General features: G+C 36.5%; 2 protein-coding genes across 13 annotated transcripts in view; one reads left to right on the top strand and one right to left on the bottom strand.

Annotated features, from left to right (window-relative positions):
• Positions 1-23490, top strand: part of CMSS1 (cms1 ribosomal small subunit homolog) — a 458243-nt gene that overhangs the window by 56024 nt on the left and 378729 nt on the right. The gene's annotated exons all lie outside the window — the stretch shown is intronic.
• Positions 1-23490, bottom strand: part of FILIP1L (filamin A interacting protein 1 like) — a 361112-nt gene that overhangs the window by 46564 nt on the left and 291058 nt on the right. The window contains exons 1-2 of one of the 5 annotated variants that reach the window (XR_013158562.1): positions 13437-13641; positions 10769-10814 (exon numbers count right to left, since the gene is read on the bottom strand). The exons of 1 other annotated variant lie outside the window; for it this stretch is intronic. Coding sequence is in view for 1 of the 4 variants with exons in the window: in XM_077118603.1 (XP_076974718.1) it covers positions 10769-10905 (137 nt within the window). In the remaining 3 variants the exon portion in view is untranslated. Of the gene's footprint in view, positions 1-10768; positions 11161-13436; positions 13642-23490 lie in introns of those variants that run through there. 3 more of the 5 variants (XM_077118607.1, XM_077118606.1, XM_077118603.1) reach the window with 3 other exon arrangements.

The raw sequence follows: 23490 nt of genomic DNA, 5'->3' as shown, positions 1-23490 counted from the left end.
TGACCTTCCCCAAACCTCTCCAGTGTTCACTCATCTTCTGGCTCCTGGTCCCTTGAGTACAAATGGGCACTTTCTCTGCTGAGATTACATACTCACAGACTGGTCTACTTGGGGACTCACATGCTGGGTGTGCTCATTGATTTAGCACAGACCTGGAGAGAGTAGTCTTTTTCTGTATTTGCTACTGCTTTGCTTGTTTTCCTTAGGCAAAAATATGGAAATGACTATTGAGAATATTTTATAATGTCTTTTGAACTCTTCAAAAGAAATATAAAGTAACAGGTTGAAGAATACCCAGATTGTCTGAGAAATAGGTTATTTGGGTTTTCATTTTGCTGGCTTTTGATTCTTTAAGAAAATATAAATTTCAGTCTTGGATTTTAGGCCAGTATTTCTTCATATATATATAATATCTATTTCAAAATAGGCATATTAAAAGGTACTATGAAGATTGTTCCTCTCATTCCATTTTTCATCTGCCTACTTTACCCCTTCCCAATCATTAACCCCATCATATTAGTTTCCTATATATACTTCTAGAGTTTCTTTATTAATAAACAAGCAAATACAAACACAAACAATTGTATTCTCCCTCTTTTTTACACAAAAAGTAGCTGCTCTAAACACTGTTCAGCATCTTGCTTTTTGCAGTTAAACATTTCTTGGTGATCTTCCCATTAGATCAGTGTTCTTAAGCAGGAGCAGGAAAAGGGAATAAAAATCAATTTGACTGCTAAATCTTCATAGCTTCATGCTAAAAATGTTACAATTTGTAGTATGTGTGTGTTTTTTTAAATGGAATAACATGTTGAATATGGGAGGCAAGTACTTCTGCTATTTTGAAACTAATATGAAGATAAACTGCATTAGTAAAATTATTTGATTTATTAGCACCTTGATTATTGTAGATCTATCTTGACAATGCCTGTGTGTGATATCTGCATTCATTATCTTAGTTGAGAAATTGAGGCAAGGCAGATTAAATACCATACAAGGCCATTGTTAAGGCAGCCCTAGAAATAGAACAGACTTCAATTCTTAGCTGCTGTCTAGTGTGAGACATGGCTTTGAGACAAGAAACAAGCATATTGAGAGTCTATCCTACTTAATCTTAATCCTTATAACAACTTTAGGAGGTAAATTCTTATTCCCATTTTATAGATGAAGAGAAGGACAAAAATAAATGTATTAAGAGGTTATGTAATTTATAAAACAGCACAAATAATCAGACCAGGGCCTATCTGGCTGTAAAGTCTGCATTCTTTCCATTTCTTTAGGCTGCATGCTAAAAAGCCCAGAGAGCACTGACCTCAGAAAAGTATCCCTTTCCTCTCATTTTGCGATTTTGGTATTCAGTTGTTCATTCTTGCTCTTTCTGCCCCTACCCTCTTGGCTCCCTGAACTTTTGTTCTACTCTTCCCCTTTGCTCACTCTATTTAAGCCATACCAGCTTCCTTGTTATTCCTCAAACATAAAAAGGCCTGTGTCCTTTTGTACTGGCTGTTTCCCCAGGGAGCCACAGGGCCTTCTCCTTCACCTCATCTAGTACCATCTGACATACTATATTTACTTAATTTGATTGTTGCCTATCTCCTAATAGAATGTAAACTTTATGTGGGCAGGATTTTGTGTATGTGTGTTATGTGTGTGTTTTATATTCAATTATTGGTCAGTTGTTGGTCTGTTTTATTCAGTGCTCTATTTCAAGCTTAAGAACAGTACTTGGTACTTAATTGGTACTGAATAAATATTTGAACAAGTGTTTTTCTTCTTTTGCACTGGATACCCTGTTAGACGGTAAGGGTATAACTTAAGCAATAGACACATAGTAGTCCCTTCCCTCTACAGCCTATGAATAATAGAGTTGCCATTTGCTGAGCAGTTATTTCATGCCAGGTACCATGCTAGTCATTTAATCCTGAAAACAGTCACATGAGGCAGATATTATTGTCCTCACTTCAAATATAAGTAGCTGAGGCTTACAGAAGTTAATAATTTGCCAAAGTTCCCACTAGGGGGAAGTGACAGAGCCAGAATGCCAATATAATTTGTACTCTAAATTCTGTTTCTCAGCACCATGACATGCACACACACGTATCTCATATATCTCATGTGCCATCTTCTTCCATGAACTTTTATGCTAAAATATTCTGCCTGGCAAAGACACAAAAAATCAGCACCACAAGCAATTCCCTAATTTGTCACAGTATTTTCTGTAGGTTCATGGCTACTTTTATCCCTGATCATGAGTAAATATTTTCTTAATCTATGTAATAATATAGCAAGTTTAGTCATTTGGCATAAATTCATAATTATTTTTGGATGGTTTAAAAAATTGTGGCTTTGCCAGTAAAAACATCTTATGTTCCCCAGAGGAGGTAGGTTTGTCATAAATACCATTTCCACAGAACATTTCAAGGAACTTAACATTTCTCGGAAAATATTTTTAATAGGCAGCTTTTTCTCAGTCAGACTTCAAGGGCATAATACCATATATTCTTTAGAATGTGTGTATATGGATGTGTTTTATCTTATTAAACATATTTATATGTACTTTATTATTCAAAATCCATTACTATTTAAGTGTTCCTTTTGTATCTTACTAGCTTGAGGGAAGCAGAAGTGGGTTCTTTAGAAAAACATTCTGATGTAGCTGCAGAATTTTCTTTGTTTTAATCTCCCATTAGACCTTTTTTTCCTCTTCCAGTTATTTTCATTCAGTGTTGCAAATAGGTGTTTTGGAAGATGAGTATAATTCCTTTCTCTTAACACTTACTCTTTGGTGGGTTGATTTTCTTCCTTTTATTCTTTCCTTTTTAAAAAAAATGTATAAAGAGTTCATCCTTTTCCAGATGATATGCTGAGCCAAAAAATATTTTTTAAGTCCTGGCTCCTATAACTAAACAAGGGTTTCCTCTTTTATTTGGCTTTCATATATCAATTCATTGGTGTTTACTTTGTCAGATTTAACATAAAAGGTCGAGGCTGAGACCAGTCATGTGCTGGAGTAAATGAATTCACTGGTTTTTACCTCCTTGTAGTCTGGCTGCTTACACTGAGGCAGTGGCTAAAGTGGTATGCTTGGGAAACCAAATGTTTCCTAACTTGTTAGTGGGAAAGTCAAACTTAAGAAGTTTAGAAACCACAACAACAGAGGCTTATGCTTTACTGGGACTACTAAAGTCACGTAGTTTGCCATGAGAAACAGATAGGAATTCAAAAGAGTGTAAAATGTGAAACCTTTTAATCCTTAGAGGACTTCCTCTTTTTTTTTTTTTTTAGTCCATGTTAACTAGTGAACAAGGGGCAAGGGGATTAAAAATTTGGATGCTCATATTTAATAGCATTTAGAGGTTAGGGTAGTTAGGGGATAAAGGTTGATGCTTGGCTTGGTTTCCTCCAGCATGAATAATCATAGAACACAGTGAGCATCCTCCATCTCCCCTTACCCACTTTTCTCAATTACTGAAGATGAGTGGTTTATGTCTCCTCTATGATGTTTTTGAGAGTTACAACTTTGGGCCATATGTAAAGTTTAATTACAGACAGGTGGAACAGTTTTATTCTAGAGTCTTTTGGAATGTAAACGATCGTTTTTCTTGAGGTTTGTGTTTGCACGTTCTCTTGTATGCGGTGTAAAAGTTAGAATTGCAGTGGTCATCTGAGCCTTGTTTAATTTTTTCCTTGACCAACAGTTGAGAGCATTGGGTTACATTTTCTTTTTCTGCCACTTTTGAGCACTGTGAAAATAGAATGTTTGGACACAGAGTGTGTGACCCTATTTCCTCTTCTCTTAAGTTAGGGTCTCTGAAGATGAATGTGTTCTAAAAAAATACTGTGCTTGCATAATGAGGGGCATTTCCATCAAGATGTTGTAGTGGTCAGGGACAGGTTTGTGAGAGGTGAGAGCAAAGGCTAACCCATTTCCCTTGATCCTGGGTCTGCTTCTGGTTTTGTCCCTGAACAGGAGTTTTACCCACTTAGTTACTTTTACTTCTGTGATAAATGTTCTGTTTATGTCAAAGTTAAAAGAAAAGGCTATATGATATACTTCATGTGTGTGTGTTCTGAATACCTATCCATTTTTGTCCTGACATTACATGGGCAAACTCTTTCAGGTTTTCAGTAGTTGAAAAATGTGTTTTTGAACAAGGCATTTTTTAAAGCACTTTTAAAGTTCACCCATTCATAGCTAAAAACAAAGAAAAAATTAAAACCCCAATTCTTAAGCAGCTAAAAAGTCATTTTCAGAAGAGACCAAAATCTGCAACTGACTCTATCACCTTGCCTCATCTGCCTGTCTGGGGAATGGACAGGTAACAAGGGGGAAGCAATACAGTTTTCTCTGCGAAGTTTACACATCTTTGAATATCTCAAATGTTTCCACAAAATAAAACTTACACCAACCATTAAAGTAGACTCTCTTCCTCCCTCCCTTATTTCCTGTATAACACTCTGAACAAACTCACATGTCAAAAATATGTTTCATTCCATCAGAAGAGATTTTATGATTCTCCAAGCTTCACTGGCTCATATATGGAAGATCTTAAGTGGAATTTCATGGGGTTCAGATTTATTTTTGTTTCTTTACATGTCAAGTATTTGTAGTAGTTCAAGCTTTTAACACCTGCTCTTTGGTCCTTTAACTGCTCGGGAAATTGTTTCTTACTTTAGGTGACAAAGATATCTTTAAGAAAGCTCATGTGGGTCTCTGACAGGAGGGATTCCCTTCTAGGAGGAAAATCAGGATAAAGGATAACCTCTCTTTTCAGAGTGGATAAAGTTAGGCACTAGAGATATAGCATTTTCTCCAGCAAGCTTAATCCTTTTCTTTATGGTTGGGTGTAAGAGAACAAGAACTCTTTAGGGCTATGGCTTACAAAGCAACTTTTCCCTGGCCCTGAGGTAAATTTCCCCTACCTCAACTTGACAGAATCCTGTAGCACCAGATGATGAGAGAGCACCATCTTTTTGGTCAGAATGCATAATTAGAAGAGTTACACATACCATTTACTGTGTCTACTATGAGTGTGGCCCTGTGCCAACTTCTTTTTTTATGTGGCAACTTCTTTATCATCCCATTTAATCTTTTAATTGAAGACTGAAATCCTGAAGATGCCTTCCTTCCTTTCTGTGGAAGTCTAGAGTTCTGATGGCTACATAAAACATTTAAAAATCAGAGACTGGGTATTCTGATCCTGGCTTCAGACGTCTTTATCTTTTTACCTGTTACTTTTTCATATAGACATCCAAGGAATAAATCTGCCATCCTTTTGGAATGCTCTGTTTTACAGCCCCCATTTATATTTCAGTTTCTATCTTTTCCATGAATGTTCTTTAACTTGTCTAGCCCTGTCTGATTTTCCTTTTTCTGAGTCTCAAGGGTCCTTGCAGTTTATGACAAATTCTCTGTTGTTTTGTATAACTCTCTAATTTTTTTTAGTATATGTTTTTTAAAATATTTTTATTGAGAAATATCACACATGTACAAGTCAAACCATATTGTACAATCTGTGGCTCACAATATCATCATATTGCTGTGCATTCTTCACCATGATCATCTATAGAATATCTGCATCATTCCAGAAAAAGAAATAAAAAGAAAAATAACTCATACATCCCATACCCTTTATCCCTCCCTCTCACTGACCACAGTATTTCAATCTACCCAATTTTTATCCTCTATCTCCCCTATTATTTTTTTCTTTTTTACTCATCTGTCCAAACCCTGGACAAAAGGAGCATTAGGTACAAGGTTTCCACAATCACATAGTCATAGTATCTTCGTTTTTGCTCTTGAACCCAGTTGTAAACTCCCTGAAGGATCTGATCCTCTCTATTCCCCACATGGGTATGAATTCTGTATATTCTTTTTTTTTAATTGGACACTTTAAAAAATTCATTGAGGTGAAATTCACATAACATAAAATTCCCCATTTAAAAGTATACAATTTGATACATTCACCATGTTGTGCAGTCATCACCTCTATCTAGTTCCAGAACTGAACTGTGTATATTCTCAATGACCTCTTGCCTTATTTAAGAGGTGAGAACCATTTCTTCGAGGAGTATAACCCCATTTTAGGCTGACTGATACCTAAAGTTCTCAGAATTTACTCTTGTTAATCAAGCAGAAGAATGACAAGAACTACCAATTGTTTTGATCCTCTTCTTCCTTCTAAGGAGGAAGAACCATTCAGCAAAGTGAAGCATTCACTTGGAGACCCATTAGGATGAAGTCCACATGGGGGAAATTTGTCCAGAGAATCTTAATTTTGCCTATGATTCTTTGCATTTTTGTTACCTAACACATTTTATGTAACTATAAAAAGAATTTGGGTAAGAACTTTCTACTTGATATTTTGAGAACAAAAAAAAAAAAAAAAAGAATTTGGGGGGAGGAGGGGCATACTCTTTGTGGAGATAAGTGGAACCTCAAATCACTTGACAAAGTTCTCACCCTTATCTGAAAGGTCTCAGTCAGCCCATAGAGCTAGTTGTATGAAAGCTTCAAGGAGAATATGCAAATCAAACAGTGGTATTTTATTTTAATAATATGAGTGTTTAACTATCTTGAGAGTAAATGGATTGATACTATTTTTAAAACTTAAGTGGTCTTCCTTTCAGCAGGAAAGGATTTATCTTCACAGAGCTCCACAGGATGAAATATCTCTTCTGCCCTTCCCAATTAATAGACTAACAAATTTAAGCTAAGGGACTTCCACAGCATCTCACTGCATGTCCCTCCAATCTTCAGCAAGAAGTCAAGGAATTTCTCATGCTCTCCCCAGGCTCCCAGGCCAAGCATCTCCTTCCTTTTCTTCAAATGCAGTAGTGGCAGATTCATAAGTCTTTGTCGGTCCAGTTGTGATGAATGCTTTACATTCCTCTTATGATCTCTGCTCAGAGATTTGTTTTTGTTTTGAGAGTGAATAATTTAGCTCACCTTTAATCTTTTGTTCTGGGACCGATGGGCCATGAGACATGATGTATCTGACAGATTTGCTTCTTTTAGAGAGGCCCATCTTGGAGGGATGATCTCATCTTGGAGGCTGCTCTTGGTACAATGATTTGGAGCTCTCACAGGCTCAAGTGCCACAGTTATGTTAATTTTTTCTCTGTGCTGAATTGTGTAGTGTTTATTTTTGTTTGTTTTGTTTTGTTTTTAATATAGTCTCTGTTCTTCTTGATCAGTATTCCCTAGGGGCTTATTATCCACTGTTTAATCTTTACCCAGTATGGAGAGATACTTAGTAGATGACACTGTTCCCCTTTTACAGGTTTGTGGAAGCCAAGAAGGCACAACCAATGAATGGATAGCAGAGCTAAAATGAGAAGCACTCAGATTTACTGATTATTATTTCTAATTTTTAATCTCACCATTGAGACAAGATTAGTTGTCCATGTCAATTCAAGATTATTAGCAAGCATGAAGATTGACTGTATTGTTATATATTTTAAAACACTCTCACATTACTTATCTTTACTTAATTTTTTCATACATTAGACCTCTCTTACCTATGTTGCCTTATCAGTCCATAAAGAATGAATATTTTTAAAAAAGCAGGCTTCTCCAGAACATCAGATAGTTCCTTCTCCCTACCCCAGATTAGTGACAGACCCTTTCAATATGAAAAATTTAGAATGGCCATAGCCCAAACACCCCTAAAGAGAGGGATGGAAAGATCAAAGTTGATGGTGGAGTTATAAAGAGAAGATAGGATTTAACAAATGAATATGAATGCTGAATCATTAAACTGATACCTCTTTTAGTCTCCAGTTTTTTAGAGCAGCTAGAAGTAAAAACCTAAAATTGTGGAACTGTAACCCATGTCAAACCCTGAAATATGTTCTACAGCTAATTGTTGTGCTGTGCTTTGAAATTTATAGCTTTTTTGTATATATCTTATTTTTCACAAAAAAGATGGGAAAAAAGTCAATTGTGATGCTAAAAAAATATTTAAGCCCTCTAGCCTTCTATATTCTGGAGCAGCTAGAAGGAAAAATATGAGAGGATCGTATGGTAGCCCATGACAAACTCTGGGATCTGTTCTGTAACTACCTGTTGAAGAGTGCTTTGAAAACTATTGCTTTTTTATTTCTTTGCTTTGTATATATGTTATACTATATAATAAAAAAAGTTAATGTGCCAAGGAACTATGTAATTGAAAGTGGTTTAAATGGGGTATTTTATGTTGTATGTGTTGCCTTGATAAAAATCTACAAAAATTTTTAAAAGTTAAAAAAAAAAGCCGATACATGACCATGATGACAGCTGTTGTGTAAGAGCTACAGGTGATCTTAGTCCTTGTCATTAACCCGGTACCAGTTGGTGCTAGTAGGTGCAGCTTGGTCAGTGACATGGTGTGGTATGTGGAGAACTTAGTTGCAGGGCCTATCATCCTGCTTTGTGCTTAACCCAGTGGCTGGCAGATGTTCAGTAAATGTTTGCTGCTGAAGAGCAGAGTTAAAGCCTCAGGCTGTCTTCATAAATTGGCTTGGAGTTACCTAACTTTGAAACCATAGAAAAATTACTCCTTTTCTGTAAAACCTGGCAGATGCACTGGGCTATGTGACGAAAACCTTGGAATCAAAGTGTGTGCTTGGGAAAAGGCAATCTGTGAGTTTCTAATTACTGCAAGGACTAGCTATTTGGGCCCTGTGACTGCATCTTCCAGGCCCTCAGCTGAGGCACAGTGGTTGAGAAATATAGAGGAATCTACCCTTCATTAAGGACAAAAATCACTGCAGCTGCTCACCTCTATTTTGTTTAGAGACTGTTACATGCCCCAGGGTGATTCACCTGGTACTCTTTCACCACCTTCATACTCATTATTTTGAGGAGGGAATAAAAATGAGGTAGTTAGAAGTGGGCAGAGAGCAGAGAAGCATCTGATTTAGTCTGCCTACACAGCACATACCACACATACAAAGCAAATTTCACCATCATCTGAGCCTAAGTTGTTTTCTGGTTTTTATGTCTGCAAGTCAGTTCTATGTAGTAACTTCAAGTTTGGGGATCCTGAACAAAATCTAGAAGCCCTCCCTAGCCTACTATTTCTGGAAATACTCTTTTCTTACCAAATAAAAAGTTTCTAGATTGCCATGCATTTGTATGTTTATAACACCCTTCCTGTCCCAGTGACACCTCCTAACTATAGCCAGGTACTTTTCTGGGTGTTGCAGATAAACTGGTTGCAAAACTGACCAAGTGCTGACCTCAAGGAGTTTATAATCCAGGAGACAGACAATGTCAGATAACAATGTTTGGTGTGAAGGAAAATAAAGCTGGTTAAGTATATCTAAAGCTTACAGCTTTTATAGGTGACTGCCTCTGTGGTTTTGAGGGGAGGGAGGTTCTTCTGAAAGCAGTGAGTAACTTTGAATTTGGAAAGGGAAGAACATGCTTGCTAGCTTGGGAGTTCCGAGAGTGCAAAATGTTTATTTGGAAGATGCTGAAAAGAGATCATCTGTCAAGGTAGTGGCTCAAAACTAAGTGTCTTTAACCACACACTCTTTCTGGGGTACCTCTCAGCTTTCCAGTGAAAAGTGAGCTCTGCTACTTTAAGTTCATTTATTATTTGTTTACTTTGCATCCCTTCCTCCATCATCCTCCTTCTATTCTTGTATCCTAGTTGAACAAAGGATCTTCACCTTCCTTTTCTTTTCCCTTCTTACTGCTTGTACTTATTAAAGAGAACTTTGAGCCTTTCCACTTTCTTTTTTGAATGGCTTGGGTTTTTGTTTCTATTTTAAATCAAATAACCACTTACAGGGCCTAGGTTCTTCTGAGACTTTTATTCTCCTCTCTTCCTACCATTAATTTAAGGAGAAACCAAAGATGGGCTATAGCCCAAAAGTGCAGGGGGCCCTGGCTCTGCCTCTAAATAGCTCTGAATCTTTGGGGCAAGTCATGCTTTGAACATTGGTTTCTTCTGTAAAATAAGGCATTTGAATTAGATAACCTCCACGGCCTCTTCCACCTCTAAAGCTCTGTGGACATACCCTGCCAAGTATGTGTATATGTGTGTGCATGCATACACTCTTTTGGGATCCAGAGCATTCCATTGTCCTTATAGAAGAACTTTTCAAGGTACTTCTCAAATTCATGAGTTTTTGCTATTCTGATGTAAAATATGCTCTCTTTTGCTGATACTAACTGCCATTTAAGCTAGAATCAGTAGTTATCTTCAGAAGAAACAAAGAGTTGGGTATATGTTTGTCTACACCCCTACCTATTCTAATGATACTTTCCTACCTACTTATCTGCATACCTCCCTACACTCCCTCCTATGTACACACACAGAATATATGATTCCCCAAGCTTGTCATTTAATATCTATCCATCCATCTCTCTATCTATCTATTAGTCTTACTTTGGAATCAATAAAGCATAGGAATGACAGGATGTTCAGACTGGATTAAGAACCCTGTTAATGTGTGATTCTTGCTTCTTGGGCTCAGAATTAAAATTACTGCTGTCCCATCTTAACCTGCTAAAGAATCTAAGAGACCAAGCCTGGAAGAGGGAGTACTCCTCCCATATCTGAAAAAGAACCAAGGAACTTTCCTTGGCAAGCCTTCCCACCTTTGTTTGCCCAGCTTTCCCAGTTGGAGGCAACATTTGTTCAGATGAAGGTCAGGAAGAGAGTATCTCAATTCTGTTTTTAAGAAAAAGGGGTGTAGGAGGGCTTTGAACAGTACTGGTGATGACTCGCTAGGAATCTATACACTTAACAAAATGATTTAAGACAAGAATACCTCTCACCTTCCTTCAGAGCAGAAACTGACCAGCCAAAGGAGTTTCCAGAAGTCTGTGTAGCACACATTAAGCACAAGAAAAGGAAAACAGATAAGTGATTGGGTTGGTGTCTCAAATACTGTGATGATGGCAGAAGCAGACATAGGAACCTTTCTTTGAAGGCTTATGATGCTGATTGCATATGCATTGTTTCTTCATCTTTTAAATTCTTACTCAAACATAATTTACAGAAATTAAATAATCACCTTGAATTGAAGGTTAATTCATAGTCAAATAAACTTAAATAAACCCTAAAAATCATTTAAACTAAGGTAGAATGTGTTAGCCAGTCATTATCTCTAAAAAATCTATGTGAGCAACAGATGAAATAAGTTTAATTTCTTTAATTGAAACCTAGGGAAGCAGACCATAATGGGAAGAGAGAGGGGCCCAACACCCAGGTCACTATGAAGAAATACAGAATATGCAATAGAAAATCTTTATTTGATATAAAAATAAAATTACATGTACTTTATTTGGAAGTAAAAAAATTCACATTTGTTCAATTAAAAACATTTTCTCCATCATATAGATTGGCACACCCAGATAGTCCACTGTGAAATAATGTATTCATGATAAAGCTTGTTTAACTTTCAGTTTTAATAAAAAAGGGTCTTAATGGGTGGTTGTTTTTTGAATCATGCTTTAAAGTTAAGAAATGAAAAAGGGTGTGAAATATTGAAATATATCATTTAAAAATAAAATAAAATAATTGACGTTTGCCTGCTTTCAGAAAATGCAGACACTGGGAAACACAGCTGTTAAAGCATGATAGAGGTTATGATTTTTAACAGTTGAGCTGCAGTTTACGGGATAGATGGTACTCTGAGAATAGCTGAAGCAATAGTTGATAGGTTCTGTTTTCCTCCTTCTGTTAGATTCAGAAAAGCAGAATAACCTTTTTCCCAAGGCAGGAATTTTTCAGTTTCCAATTATGGCCCATATCAAATAAACAGATTTTCTATTGCATATTCTGTATTTCTTCATAGTGACCTGGGTGTTGGCCCCTCTCTCTTCCCATTTTGGTCTGCTTCCCTAGGTTTCAAATAATAGTTTTGGGGAAATCCTACTTCTCAGTACTACCCTGCAGTTTATATAGTCTATCTTCAGGCCAAATTACATATAATTTTTTTTTTTTTTTTAGAATACTAAAACCAAAGTCTTGCATTGCTCCAACAAAATTGGAAAAACCAACCAACAAACTAAAACTCTTATGAAGCAAAAATGGTAGACACCAATGTCATGTACTTGACCAAAAAACAAAAAACCTTGACCACATTACGAGAAAAAATAGATATATCGCTAATTTTGAGCATAATAAAAAAATACTACATTTCAAGTGATAAATAAATTTTCTAGACTCTGACTTTTCCTTCATACTAATACTTAAATATTAATAAAATTTTTATTTATAACACACACCTCTAGTCATATGGTACTTGGCTCTTCAGTAAACTTTTACTCTGCATCCAAACTGAGGTATCTTATCTGGTAATTCAGATGCCAACAATATTAAGCATTTTTCAGTCTGCTAGAGTGACTCAAGCTAAATGACAGCCTATGAATTATGGGTTTGTGCTGTATATATTTATAAAGCATAGAGGTTATTTAAAAAGGGAAATAATTCTGTCCCACAGTTCTTAACTTTTGTTTTTACAGTACATGTTCAGATGAGATAAAGTTTGAGTGATAAATACTTCATCTCCTAGGCAATGGAATAAACTTGAAGTAGCATCTTTCATTTTTAATTCCTCTGCTGGATCTTACTTTGCAATATAAAGTAAAATATCGTGTTTTTTTTCAGCATCTGCCAAGTCTTCAATTATTACAGCTTGCGTTAATTTATAGTATAGCCTGTTCAGAGTTTAGTTGTTACCTAATAATTGGTCAAAATACTACTGATGAACAAAATTCCTCTACAGGCTTTTCCTTTAAAATAAGTGTTTTACATAATATACCATCATCCAAAACACTACTCTAGAGGGGATACGCTTTATCTTTAAATTTTTAGTGTGTTTTGTCATTTATCCAGTGCCTAGAATTGAAGTAAAAGGAACTCAAAACTGTGAGAGTTACTTCCTTGAACAAATTGACATATACTTTCAAGACAGAAGAGTGTTTATAATTTTTTAAGTTTAAAAAACTGTCTTACTTTGTAGGCTAGATTCATCATAATTCCAAGATGTATTCTTAACACTGTTTATTAAGATTTACAAGAAGACGCACTAACAAATACACTACCATGTGGCACTGTTTTGCACTGTGCTCTTTAGAGAGATATAAGCGGGTTTAAGTCCCAAGAAGAGATAAGGTCAGGAGATAGAGCTGTTATATTACAACATATTACCCCCTCCCTTTCCCCAAAGATTTAGATCACTTGGAAAGCGTATGTAAAACAGTATAACTCCACCTCTCAGTTTAAAATTAAATCCCAAATCTGCTTTCTCGCCGGAGAAAACTTTTAAAGTTTTCTGTGAGTTGGAAAAGGTTTTAAACCTGTGGTTCATTGGACGCGCTTTGCGAAACCTGTCTGCAGTTCGTGACACTGAGATAACTTTAAAAGCAACCTAACATCCTAGTCTGGCTCTCAGACAGTAATGCCCCGTGGTGGAGCAGAGCGGCTCTCGCTGCTTACCTGGGCTGCCTGCTCCGGGGCTAGGCTGTAGCCGGGTGCGGGCTGTGCGCGTTCCGGGAGTCGCCCGAACAATGCAAGCGGGACGCCGAGCGCGCCCGGCCTATGGATGTTACGTCACTGCGCTGCCTTATAAGGCGCTCCGCGTGTGCGGCGCGGGCGGCGGGGGCGCCGGTGACAGCCAGACCCTCGGCCGCGGCGCGGCAAAGCGCTCGGACTCCAGCGGACGCTGGGACCGTGTGAACCCAAGATCTGTGTCCGGCTCCCCGCCAACGCCCTTCTGTCGGGCTAACTAAGTCACTGGGGATCGTGGTTTATCCGCCTGTAACTTTTCTCCCACCGGGTCCCTAAAGCTTGGGTTATTGGTTTGGTTTCTTAATGCGCATCCTGTTATTAAAGTTTTGTAAATACGTTACATTTGTATTTTGGTGGGGAAGGTGGGGGAGAGAGGAACTGTTTTTTGGAGACATCGGGGGTGATTTAGACTTCAAAACTCTTTCCTCTTTGTAAAGAGTAGGGGTCCTCAGAGGATAGTATTTTATTTCCTGATGATGTAACTACTAAACAATTCTTCAAGTGATGATGGGAAGGCCAGATGAATTCTTATTTTTTTAGTGCTTTTCCTGAAAGAACCTCTTGGTTCCCCATTTCTCTATGCCTGCGTTTTAACGAAAGCAGTTAATCAGTTATTTGATAGGAAAAATATTTTTAAAGGAAATGTAATGCTTTGTGTTGTACTTTCCAGACAAACTATAAAGTATAAGTTAGGGATAACTTTAATCCATTTGTTCTCTTCTACCAACAAACGAAGCAAAACAAAAATAAAAAATAAAGCCATGAGAAGAAAAAAGAAATTGTCCAAGTATGATTGAATTAAGCCAGTCAACTCTAGTATGAGACATATTTACTTGTGTAAATCCTATTTCTGGCAAATGATAAATAGCCTCCTAATTATCTTGCATGTCAATAAGAGAAGTAATCTTTAAAGTCCTAGACCAGCTATGTGAATCTGCTAAATGAATTAGGGATTTCACGGCCTCATTTGCAAGCTTCAGTATGCCACTGAGTAGTTTTAATAACTTGGATCTTATTTAAAACCCCTTATTAAATTACATTAAAATAGGATTGCTTCCCATTATGATGCGCATATGTCTATAGAATTATTGTTTCCATGTTCTGTCAGACAAGAATAATGAAAATAGTATGCTTACTTCTTTTGCTTGGTGTGGGGTGGAGAAAGGCTGGCTGTAAAGAGAGTGTATAGTTAGTGAAAATGGAGTGAAATAAAGAGGCAGGTCATAAAAATAAACATGTGTCATCTTTGCTAAACTGTGAGCTCATTTTGACAGTTCTTCGAGATCACTCTAGGTACTTACTGAGAACCCTAAATTAAATTAGCCCCTGTTTTTTATGTGTACTGTTTTGGGAAAAGTGAATAACCATACCCTCCATCTGAACTTAAAATTTAATATTTGATTTACAGTTTGATATTAACATTTTAAATGTTGGTTTGTTTTACTATTCTACCCTGTGCTTGTGAAATGCATTGTAATATTTTTAGGCTCCTGTGCTTGCCTTGTACTTATTAGACATCTTTTTTGAGACTTTTATACTAGATTTTTTATTATGAATGAGATCCCGTGACTTATGAAAGTTGTATGAGGCATAATCATCTGAAACTCAACCCCAAACCAAAAAGCGTAAAGTGTCTTTACCCCAAAGCGAGCATTTTTGTAGCTTGTTTTGCCTCCTTTTCATCTGATGGGCAAAAAAAATTTCCTAATATTTGACACTGCCTTTTATTACTTCCTCACATTTTTATACTCATGCTTTGCATTTATTTTCATGCTTTGTACTTCCCACTAACCCTCAGAAATATATGAGTAATATTTCTTCCTTTTCTCTCACTAGGGTAATTGAGAAATAAAAAAAGTTATGTGAATAAAGACCTGTCTAGGGTTCTTCTTGAGGAAAGAAAAAAGAAGATTGGGGCTCCTAATTCTTGTGTGTCTTATCTGAGACACTGGTCTCTGACCCTGACTTTCCAACTGGGGTCATTGCATTTGACCTTCTCTTCAGGAACCAATAATAATCCTTACTTATTGAACTTTTAGGTCATGGCAGAAACTGTGCTTAGCAGTCTACAGAATGCATTCCATCATGTAATCTTCAAACACATATCTGAGGTGGTATTATCCATAGTTTGCAGCTGAAGAAACACATGTGGAAGGAATCTTAACCAGGGTCATACAACTAATATCTTAATGAGTTTCTCAGAATCTTCATGAGGTGCTGTTGGTGAAGGAGTATTTTCGTTTAATTGAGGCGTATATATATTTATTTCCCAGACTTGAGTGTTAAAGTAGAAAAGACCGGAGGCTCCCTGAGTGGCTGTTCTGGTTGTACACTGAATAACCCTAGGAGATGTCATTCATGGAAACATAGTGCCTTTGTATGTTGGCTCAGTATTCTGCAGGGTGGCAGCTATCTGCTAACCAATGTGTGCTAATACGGTTAGCATATTGTAACAATATTCCACAGATGAAGGTGAAAGATCTTGAGAAAGGGGGACTTTTATTTGACACAAAAGCATACTAGGTTGTTTGTCGCAAACTCCAGCCAACTGTTAGTATTATGCTCCATTAGCCACATGAGTAGATAAGTAGACTTATTTCCTTTTCTCTCCCTATCACGACTCTCTTTAAGACAATTTTGTTCTCTTGGTTTCTGATATACTTATCGTGAAACAGATTAATATAATTATGACCATTGTGCCTGTCTTGGCTAAGAACAATTTACTTCCTAGTCTAGTACTGTCTAATTGCTGTATGGCTATCTTCCTTTTATAATCAGGAAATTCTAGCATACCTACAAATTTAAAGTTGTTTCTATAGTTAGTAATCTGAATTTATGATCTATACTAGCAATAGCTTTCAGTTATTATTTGGAAGCAGTACAAAGGAATATCTACGATATCTACCAGACTGAACCAAGCGAAATTGCTTTTGTTATATGCCAGAAACACATAAATACTGGTGATTTCCCATAATTCAAGCTAATACCGGAAGGTATTACTATAATCACAGAAGTGCTGTTAGTAGTGGCAGTCATTACTGGCCTCGGTGACAATGACATCGGTGTTTAACTGTTTTAAAATACCTTTAAACATGCTACTAGGCCTGCCAAGCCAGTTCTTCTTTGTGAAGTGACTGCTGTCATTTTCTTTCATACTTATGTTTGTTGAAGGCTTTCAGTCAACCAATCAAGTGCCAGAGCTGAAATATTCATAATAGCTGAAACTTTCTTGTAGTTGCCCATAACTTTCACTGCTGGTTCTCTCATCCTTTAATGGATGGTGGACTCTGTTCCCTTGAAACTCTGTTTCAAACTTTGGGATGGAAATGCTAACTTTGAATGTCTGACTCACCTGCTCCTTTGTTTCTACAAAAAAGTATTTGGGTGACACTATAATGTCCAAAGAAAAACAACAATTCTTATTGTGGGCATGGTCCTGCAGGAGAAGCTGAACAGAGTGGTGACATCCAGGATAGCATGAGGAGAGGCAGTGTTCCGTAGTCCTTCATTGCATTAGGGTACAGTTGGATTGACCAGAGTGTGAGCCATTGACACTAATGTATTCTGCCCCAAGGTATATTCTAACACCACACTGGCAACTTCTTGCAGAGCAGCTGTGCCTCTGAGCTTTGGTTAGGCAAGCTGGAGATGGATGCTGGTCCTTCCTCTGCTGCTACTTGGCAGGAAGTTTGAAGGAATTGAATGCCACATGGCACTGGAGCAAAAGGAGAAGAACATGGAGTCACAGGGGAAGTCTGAAGGTGAAAGCACCTTCTCTCCCTGCCAGTGACAATTATTTTTCTAACCAATCTCTTCTTTTCACTCTTTTTTCAGTTCTCCAAGTGCTACACGGATGCCCACACAAAATGTACCACATCCTCAGGAGGTGGAGCACTTAGACTGTGCACTGAAAGTGTTTAATGGGTAGCTAGAGGGCTACAGTGAATTTGGATTTATATGTAGACCCTTTTGCTCTGACCTGCAGCCCAAATCTCCATTCCCAGGCCTCCATAGTCATTGAAGTTTCCAGAGGTCCTCAACTATTCCTACTCATACTTCTGCTGGCTTTGATTTTAGAGCAGGGACCAATATCTTTGAGAGCTAACTCAAGCTGATTATAGCAACAGCGTCAGTGGTGATATTAGGAAATGGGGGTCCTTTTATTAACATTTTGTGTCTCTAAAGATTAATTTAAAAATAGTTCTTTTTTTTCACCTAAAAGTAATAGGTGCCCATCATAATTTGGAAAATGTAGAAAAGTAGAAAACAAATTTTACATATATTCCTACCACATGAATACTGCTACTGTTACCATATTACACTGTATTTGCTTTTAGTCTTTTTCTAAGCAGTTTTATAAAACATTGTTTTCATACTGTGGTCAGTATGTGTTTGCATATTGTGTAGCTTACTTTTTTTTTTTTTTAACCTTTATCATATATATTTTAATCATTTGGGTGACTTTTCTTAACACCATGGGTCATTTAAAAGCATGTATTTTCATATTTTCCCTGGAAATGGTGATCACAAATGCAACCACTGCCTGCCGTCTACCAAACATTGCCATGGAGTTGTTCTTCACCAGGTGAAGCAAGAAAGCCCAAATTGAATAGGAATCTTCTGTTGACCAGAGACCTCCTAGTGTTGATTTACACAGGATGCTGTGAATTGGCTATGGTATTCTAATGGGTGTGCCAGTAGGTGAGCAGAATGACTTAGAGAAAATGAGGATTTGATAATGTGATGCTACCATAAGAATATTAAATGGGAAGCAAGAAAAGCCTGCTATTTAGGTCCAGTCCGTTTGCTTATTTATCCTGCAAACATTTTGTGTTTCCTTGGTAACTAATAATAGTTTTGAGAAATTCTTGAACTCACAAGTATTACTGCAGGAGTAAAAAACCCTCGAATCACTGAAATTAGAGATGGAAAAGACCTATTAGGTCATCTTCTCTGTTCCTTGCCAGTACAGATTGTTCTAAATGCTTTGTCCAGTTCAATTTTTAAAGGGACCCTGTCAAATAGTTTGTGTCCCATATCTTCTTTAAGTAATGCATTTTTAAAGAAACCACTTTGACAGAGTTTTTTTGTTTTTGTTTTTGTTTTTGTATATATGTGGAGTTTGCTTGATTTCGGGGTAAATATTTGTAGAGAGATTTATAGATTCAAAGTACAACTGAACATGTTTTATTAGTTGAAAGTCAATGGAAACACTTTAGGATATTATTGGCATAGTTGTCCATTAAAGGTAAACAGGTGGGTAAATTGAACTGATATATTTTCTTTCCTCATGGGAAACTCAAATATAGCTATGATGAGAAAAGAAACTTTTAGTCATATAAACTCTTCAGAATAAGTCTAAAAGTCCTAAAGGTTAAAAAAAAAAAAAAGTAAGCTACACAATATGCAAACACATACTGACCACAGTATGAAAACAATGTTTTATAAAACTGCTTAGAAAAAGACTAAAAGCAAATACAGTGTAATATGGTAACAGTAGCAGTATTCATGTGGTAGGAATATGTGGTGGGAAGTAAGTAAGAATAAAATAGTTCCTTTTAAGATTATTTTGATGAAGGAGACATTTTATAATCTCCCCTCAATTCTGCTGTGTCCATTTTTTACATAAAAATGTAAAATCCTTTCCTTCTGACTGTCAATTTCTGCCAAATCCCAGAAAAACAGAATAAAACTGTCTCCTAGAAGCAGTCAGACATCCATTGATGATAATTAAAAAGAGGTAGCATTGTTACAAACTAAATGCTTCAGTTCCCTATTGCATGACTAAAGATGTCTTCACTGGGAAAAATACTGACTAAATTAAAGGATAAGAAATTGCTTAGAGTTTTATTATGAAGGATGAATATTTCATAAAATTACATTTTCAAATAAAAGGGCCTTTAAAAACATCAATTCATCTATTGCTACCCCACATCCCCTCTTTTTAAATAGACTCAGAGAGGTTAAAGGACATGTCCTAAGGTAACAGAGTAAATTGATGCCTCAGTATTTCCACTGTTTATGGGTGAAAAATTAAAAAGTAAGTAAAAAATGTGCAAGATCGCAGAGCTTTACTTTACTGCAGACTGACTCCAGAAACTTCTGGTAGAAATCACACTCACTGACTTGTAATAGGATTCGTATTTAAGGATAAAATAGTACTAACATTGAGTCATAGTGCTTTGTTCCTCTCACTTAGTACACTGGGTTTGCACTATGGAATGGTGGAGGGAGAAAGGCTCTTAGAGATCATCTAGACATTTCTGCTTACAGACCTGAGACCCAGGCTATGCAGTGGCCTGTTCAGGGATACATAGATGGGGCAGGGCTCAGATCAGAACACATTGACTCTTCTACTACAGAATTCTAAAGCTTTTCTACTTTGTACAGTTTCTTCTTTCTCTCCCTTTCTTCCTGCTTCCTTCTCTCTCTCTTTCTTCCTCTTTTTCTCTTCCCCTCTCTCCCTTTGTAATTATTTAGGACTGTGTCATAATGAAAGCAACAATAATAGAAATCACATTGAAAGGATCACTTAAAATACTACCATATCATATTTTAAATTGTTTTTATTTATTCCAAACTCCTAAAACTGTAAATTCTTTATTTTTTTAGGTTATGAAATAGATTTTAAAATCTCAACAAGTTTATAACATCCCACTGATTTAAGTTTCATAACACAAATATGCAAAACTTCCATAAAGAAGATGCAAGGAGTAGAAAAGGAGAGGAAAGGAAATGCTGTCATTTATAAAGAACCTACTGTGTGTTTATCACTCTGTCCACCCCTCTCCTTCTTATGTCCCAAACCTCATTACTGCTTTATGGCATTCTATATGAGGACTTTGCACAATACAGTGCACAAATTCAGTGAACCTGATGAATGAAGATATGAATGGAAAGAAGAGTTTTGAATCCAGCAGGAGAAAGAAATGACAATTGCATACAAACTGCTCCCAACAGTTGGCTTAATAGCATTTGGTTCATTTATGTACCATTTATTTCACAGCCATTGAGGCAGTTGTGTGTACAGGATACTATTAAAGGGGTAGGATTTTGGCTCTTGTACTTTACAATCAGGCAAATACTGATACTGGGTCCAGAAACTTCTTTCCTCCATTTATTTCAGTTTCTTTGCTTTCCTTGACTACAAATATTTGCTAAGGAAATTTCCCCTTTGGGGAGATATTAACCATGAAAGTGGGGGAAATTGTGTCATGATATTGCTCTTATAGCCTGAGGACTTGAGTAAAAATTGCTAGAGCAGTTTCCCCTCAGCAGTCAACTGTGGTAAAACAGAGGCTTGGCAAAACATAATTTTGAATAGTGCTGATTTCTCTTTAAACATAATCAGTTCTAATGAAAACTGCTCCTGTTGAGTTTAGAAACTCACAGAAGCAACTTTCAGTTACTATGAGTGGCAGAAGCCGGAAGGACTGTTTCCTTGCCCATTCATTTATTTGCGCTGGGAGCCAGGAGGGCCATTTGGCCTGGACTTGGCATTGATACTCAGTGACCTCAATCTCTGAGACTTATCTTCAAATGCTGATATGCTTTGATAAAATTGACAGGAAAACAAGTTTGTCATAAGATTGCTAATTTGTCCCCTTACTAGATTATTCCACATAGAATGTACTATAAAATTAATTTTAAATACATACTGTAATTATGACTAACACAGTTATATTTCATTGTAATGCGTATGTTTTGCAAAAATTAAAAGCCCTATTTTGTTACATATAAGGATTTCTATTTATATTTATATTTAAAATTTAGTATGAGTTTACTTAGGTACTTCTTGTCTTCCTTTCCTGTTTTTAGTACATCAGAACACTCAAAAGATGAAAGTAGCTTGGGTTTTGCTTGACTTCTGAGAAGTGCTGACTATACTTGACTTTTGATTACATCCACCTATAAATGCATGAGGATTATCATCAGCTGTTTATTAAAATATATTAGTAGCAAGTGGGTGGGAAGGTGATTGGCAGCTGGTACATGACTTTCACATGCACAACATTTAACTCTTTATATCCCTGAAAAAGATAAAAGGGCCTGTGTTCTCAATGAGGTAGTGCTAATGGGAAAATATTAAAATTTGTTACATAAATTCCTGAATAATCCTATTTTTGTTCATGTTTATTCATTGAAGAGAAAATGAATGGATAATAGAGGCATTATATTTTCACTTCTGAATCAAGGATATTGGACTATTCAAAAGTGAATCTGTATATTTGTGTGTGTGATAATACATAAGTCCATAAGAGTTAGATCTATTCTGCATGTACTATGTTCTTTTAAGAGGCACCAGCAAGTTTTTGTTGAGCACCTTCTGTGTGTATATATCACCCATGTTGGGTGTGAGGCACGGTGGAAGGGAGAGAAAAAAAGTATAAATTATCTCCCTGCCCAGATTTCAGTGGGTAGATAGAACAAACAAATAAGCAAAAGCCTGAAAACAATAAATATTGAAGTAGGATAGCAAGTTTTGTGAAGTAAGAACTTTTTTTTTAAAGGGTCAGTTGGGCCTAGAAATATCCCTAAAACAAGTTATGAAGAGGTCTTAACATAAGTTAAAATTCATCTAGACCTGGAAGTGTAAGTAAGGAATCTTGGAAGGAGGATGGCAGGGCAAAAGGACCATGGATTGACTGGAATCACCAATTGACTCTAGTGGAGGAGAATCACCGAACATTGGCAGGCTGTTGTGCAGGTGGTGGACTCTGCAGCCATGGAGGAGAGAGTGGCCATACAGGATGCAGTCAGACTATGAGTGGATCAAAAACTCAAGCAGTGGTGTTTCAACTTAATCTTGTAGATGATCATTTTGAGCAGTTGAGTAAAATATTAAAAGTAGCTTCAAATGAATAAAGGCATTTTCAGAAAGTTCAATATATACTTATGAAATATAACTGAGAGTATTCCAACCCTGTGATATATTAATGACATGTATTTATTCTTCTCTTGGGTACCTATTTTGGTGTAGCTGGGGTGTAGAGAGGTTTTTAGTGAAAAATTGTGAAGGTGTGCTCTGTGAATCAAAATGGAATACATCTATGATGTTTTAATTAAATAGGAGATCTTCTTTTAGATTTGTTAATGTTAGAATGGTTGCTCAAAGGATGTGAAAAATGTATTCTCTTCAGCCATTTATTAGACAAGAAATTAGGATTTAGCAAGGTTCTTCCTAGATGAAGAGTTGGTAGGTAAAGATTTCCCAAGGCCTCTTATATCACACACATACAACTCTATAAATATGAATTGGTTAATTAATTGGACTTTTTAAAAATAAAGTTCTTTGTAGAGATGCCTGTTTGATCCATTACTGAAGAGAGAAGCCCTTATGTATTTTTTAACCATCTGTGCAAGGTGAAGTTGAAAAGAGAATCTTCTCAGAGCTCTCTTTGTTGAGATGTAGGTACTTTATCTTCATTTTTCTATCTTCCAGGGAAATAAATTTTGTGATTGTCCTCATTGGATCAATTTTGATATTTTATAAATTTCATTGCAAAAAAATAGCTCCTCTAAGAACTTTCTCTTGATTTCCCCCACCTCTGGCCCCATCTTACTGGGCTTTCATTTCACTCTTTGGCCCATGAGTTATTTAGAATTGTACTTCATTTTTAAACATGTATCTTTTTTGGTTGGAAAGAGATATCATTTTCTGTCTCTAATCCTACTGTAGTCAGAAAACATCTGTCTTTTGAAATTTGTTAAGATTTGCTTTAATGTCCTACTATGTCATGTTTCTGTACAAGTTCCCTGTATGTTTGAGGAAAAGTTGTATTCCAAAGTTAAGCACAGTATTCTCTAGATAGCTGAAGTTTGCTAATTGTGCTGTTCAAATCTTCTATAATCTTTCTGATTTTTGTCAACTTGACCTATGAATTACTGAGAGGTGTGTAAGAATATTCCACTGTGATGGGGAATTATTGTCAGTCCTTATATTTTGTGCCAATTCTTGCTTTATATATTTGAGACTATAATT

Source organism: Tamandua tetradactyla, chromosome 10, assembly GCF_023851605.1.
Source record: "Tamandua tetradactyla isolate mTamTet1 chromosome 10, mTamTet1.pri, whole genome shotgun sequence".
In the NCBI taxonomy this organism is placed as follows: Eukaryota; Metazoa; Chordata; class Mammalia; order Pilosa; family Myrmecophagidae; genus Tamandua; species Tamandua tetradactyla.
The sequence above is the reverse complement of the archived record's forward strand: the minus strand, read 5'-3'. Positions and strand labels throughout refer to the sequence as shown.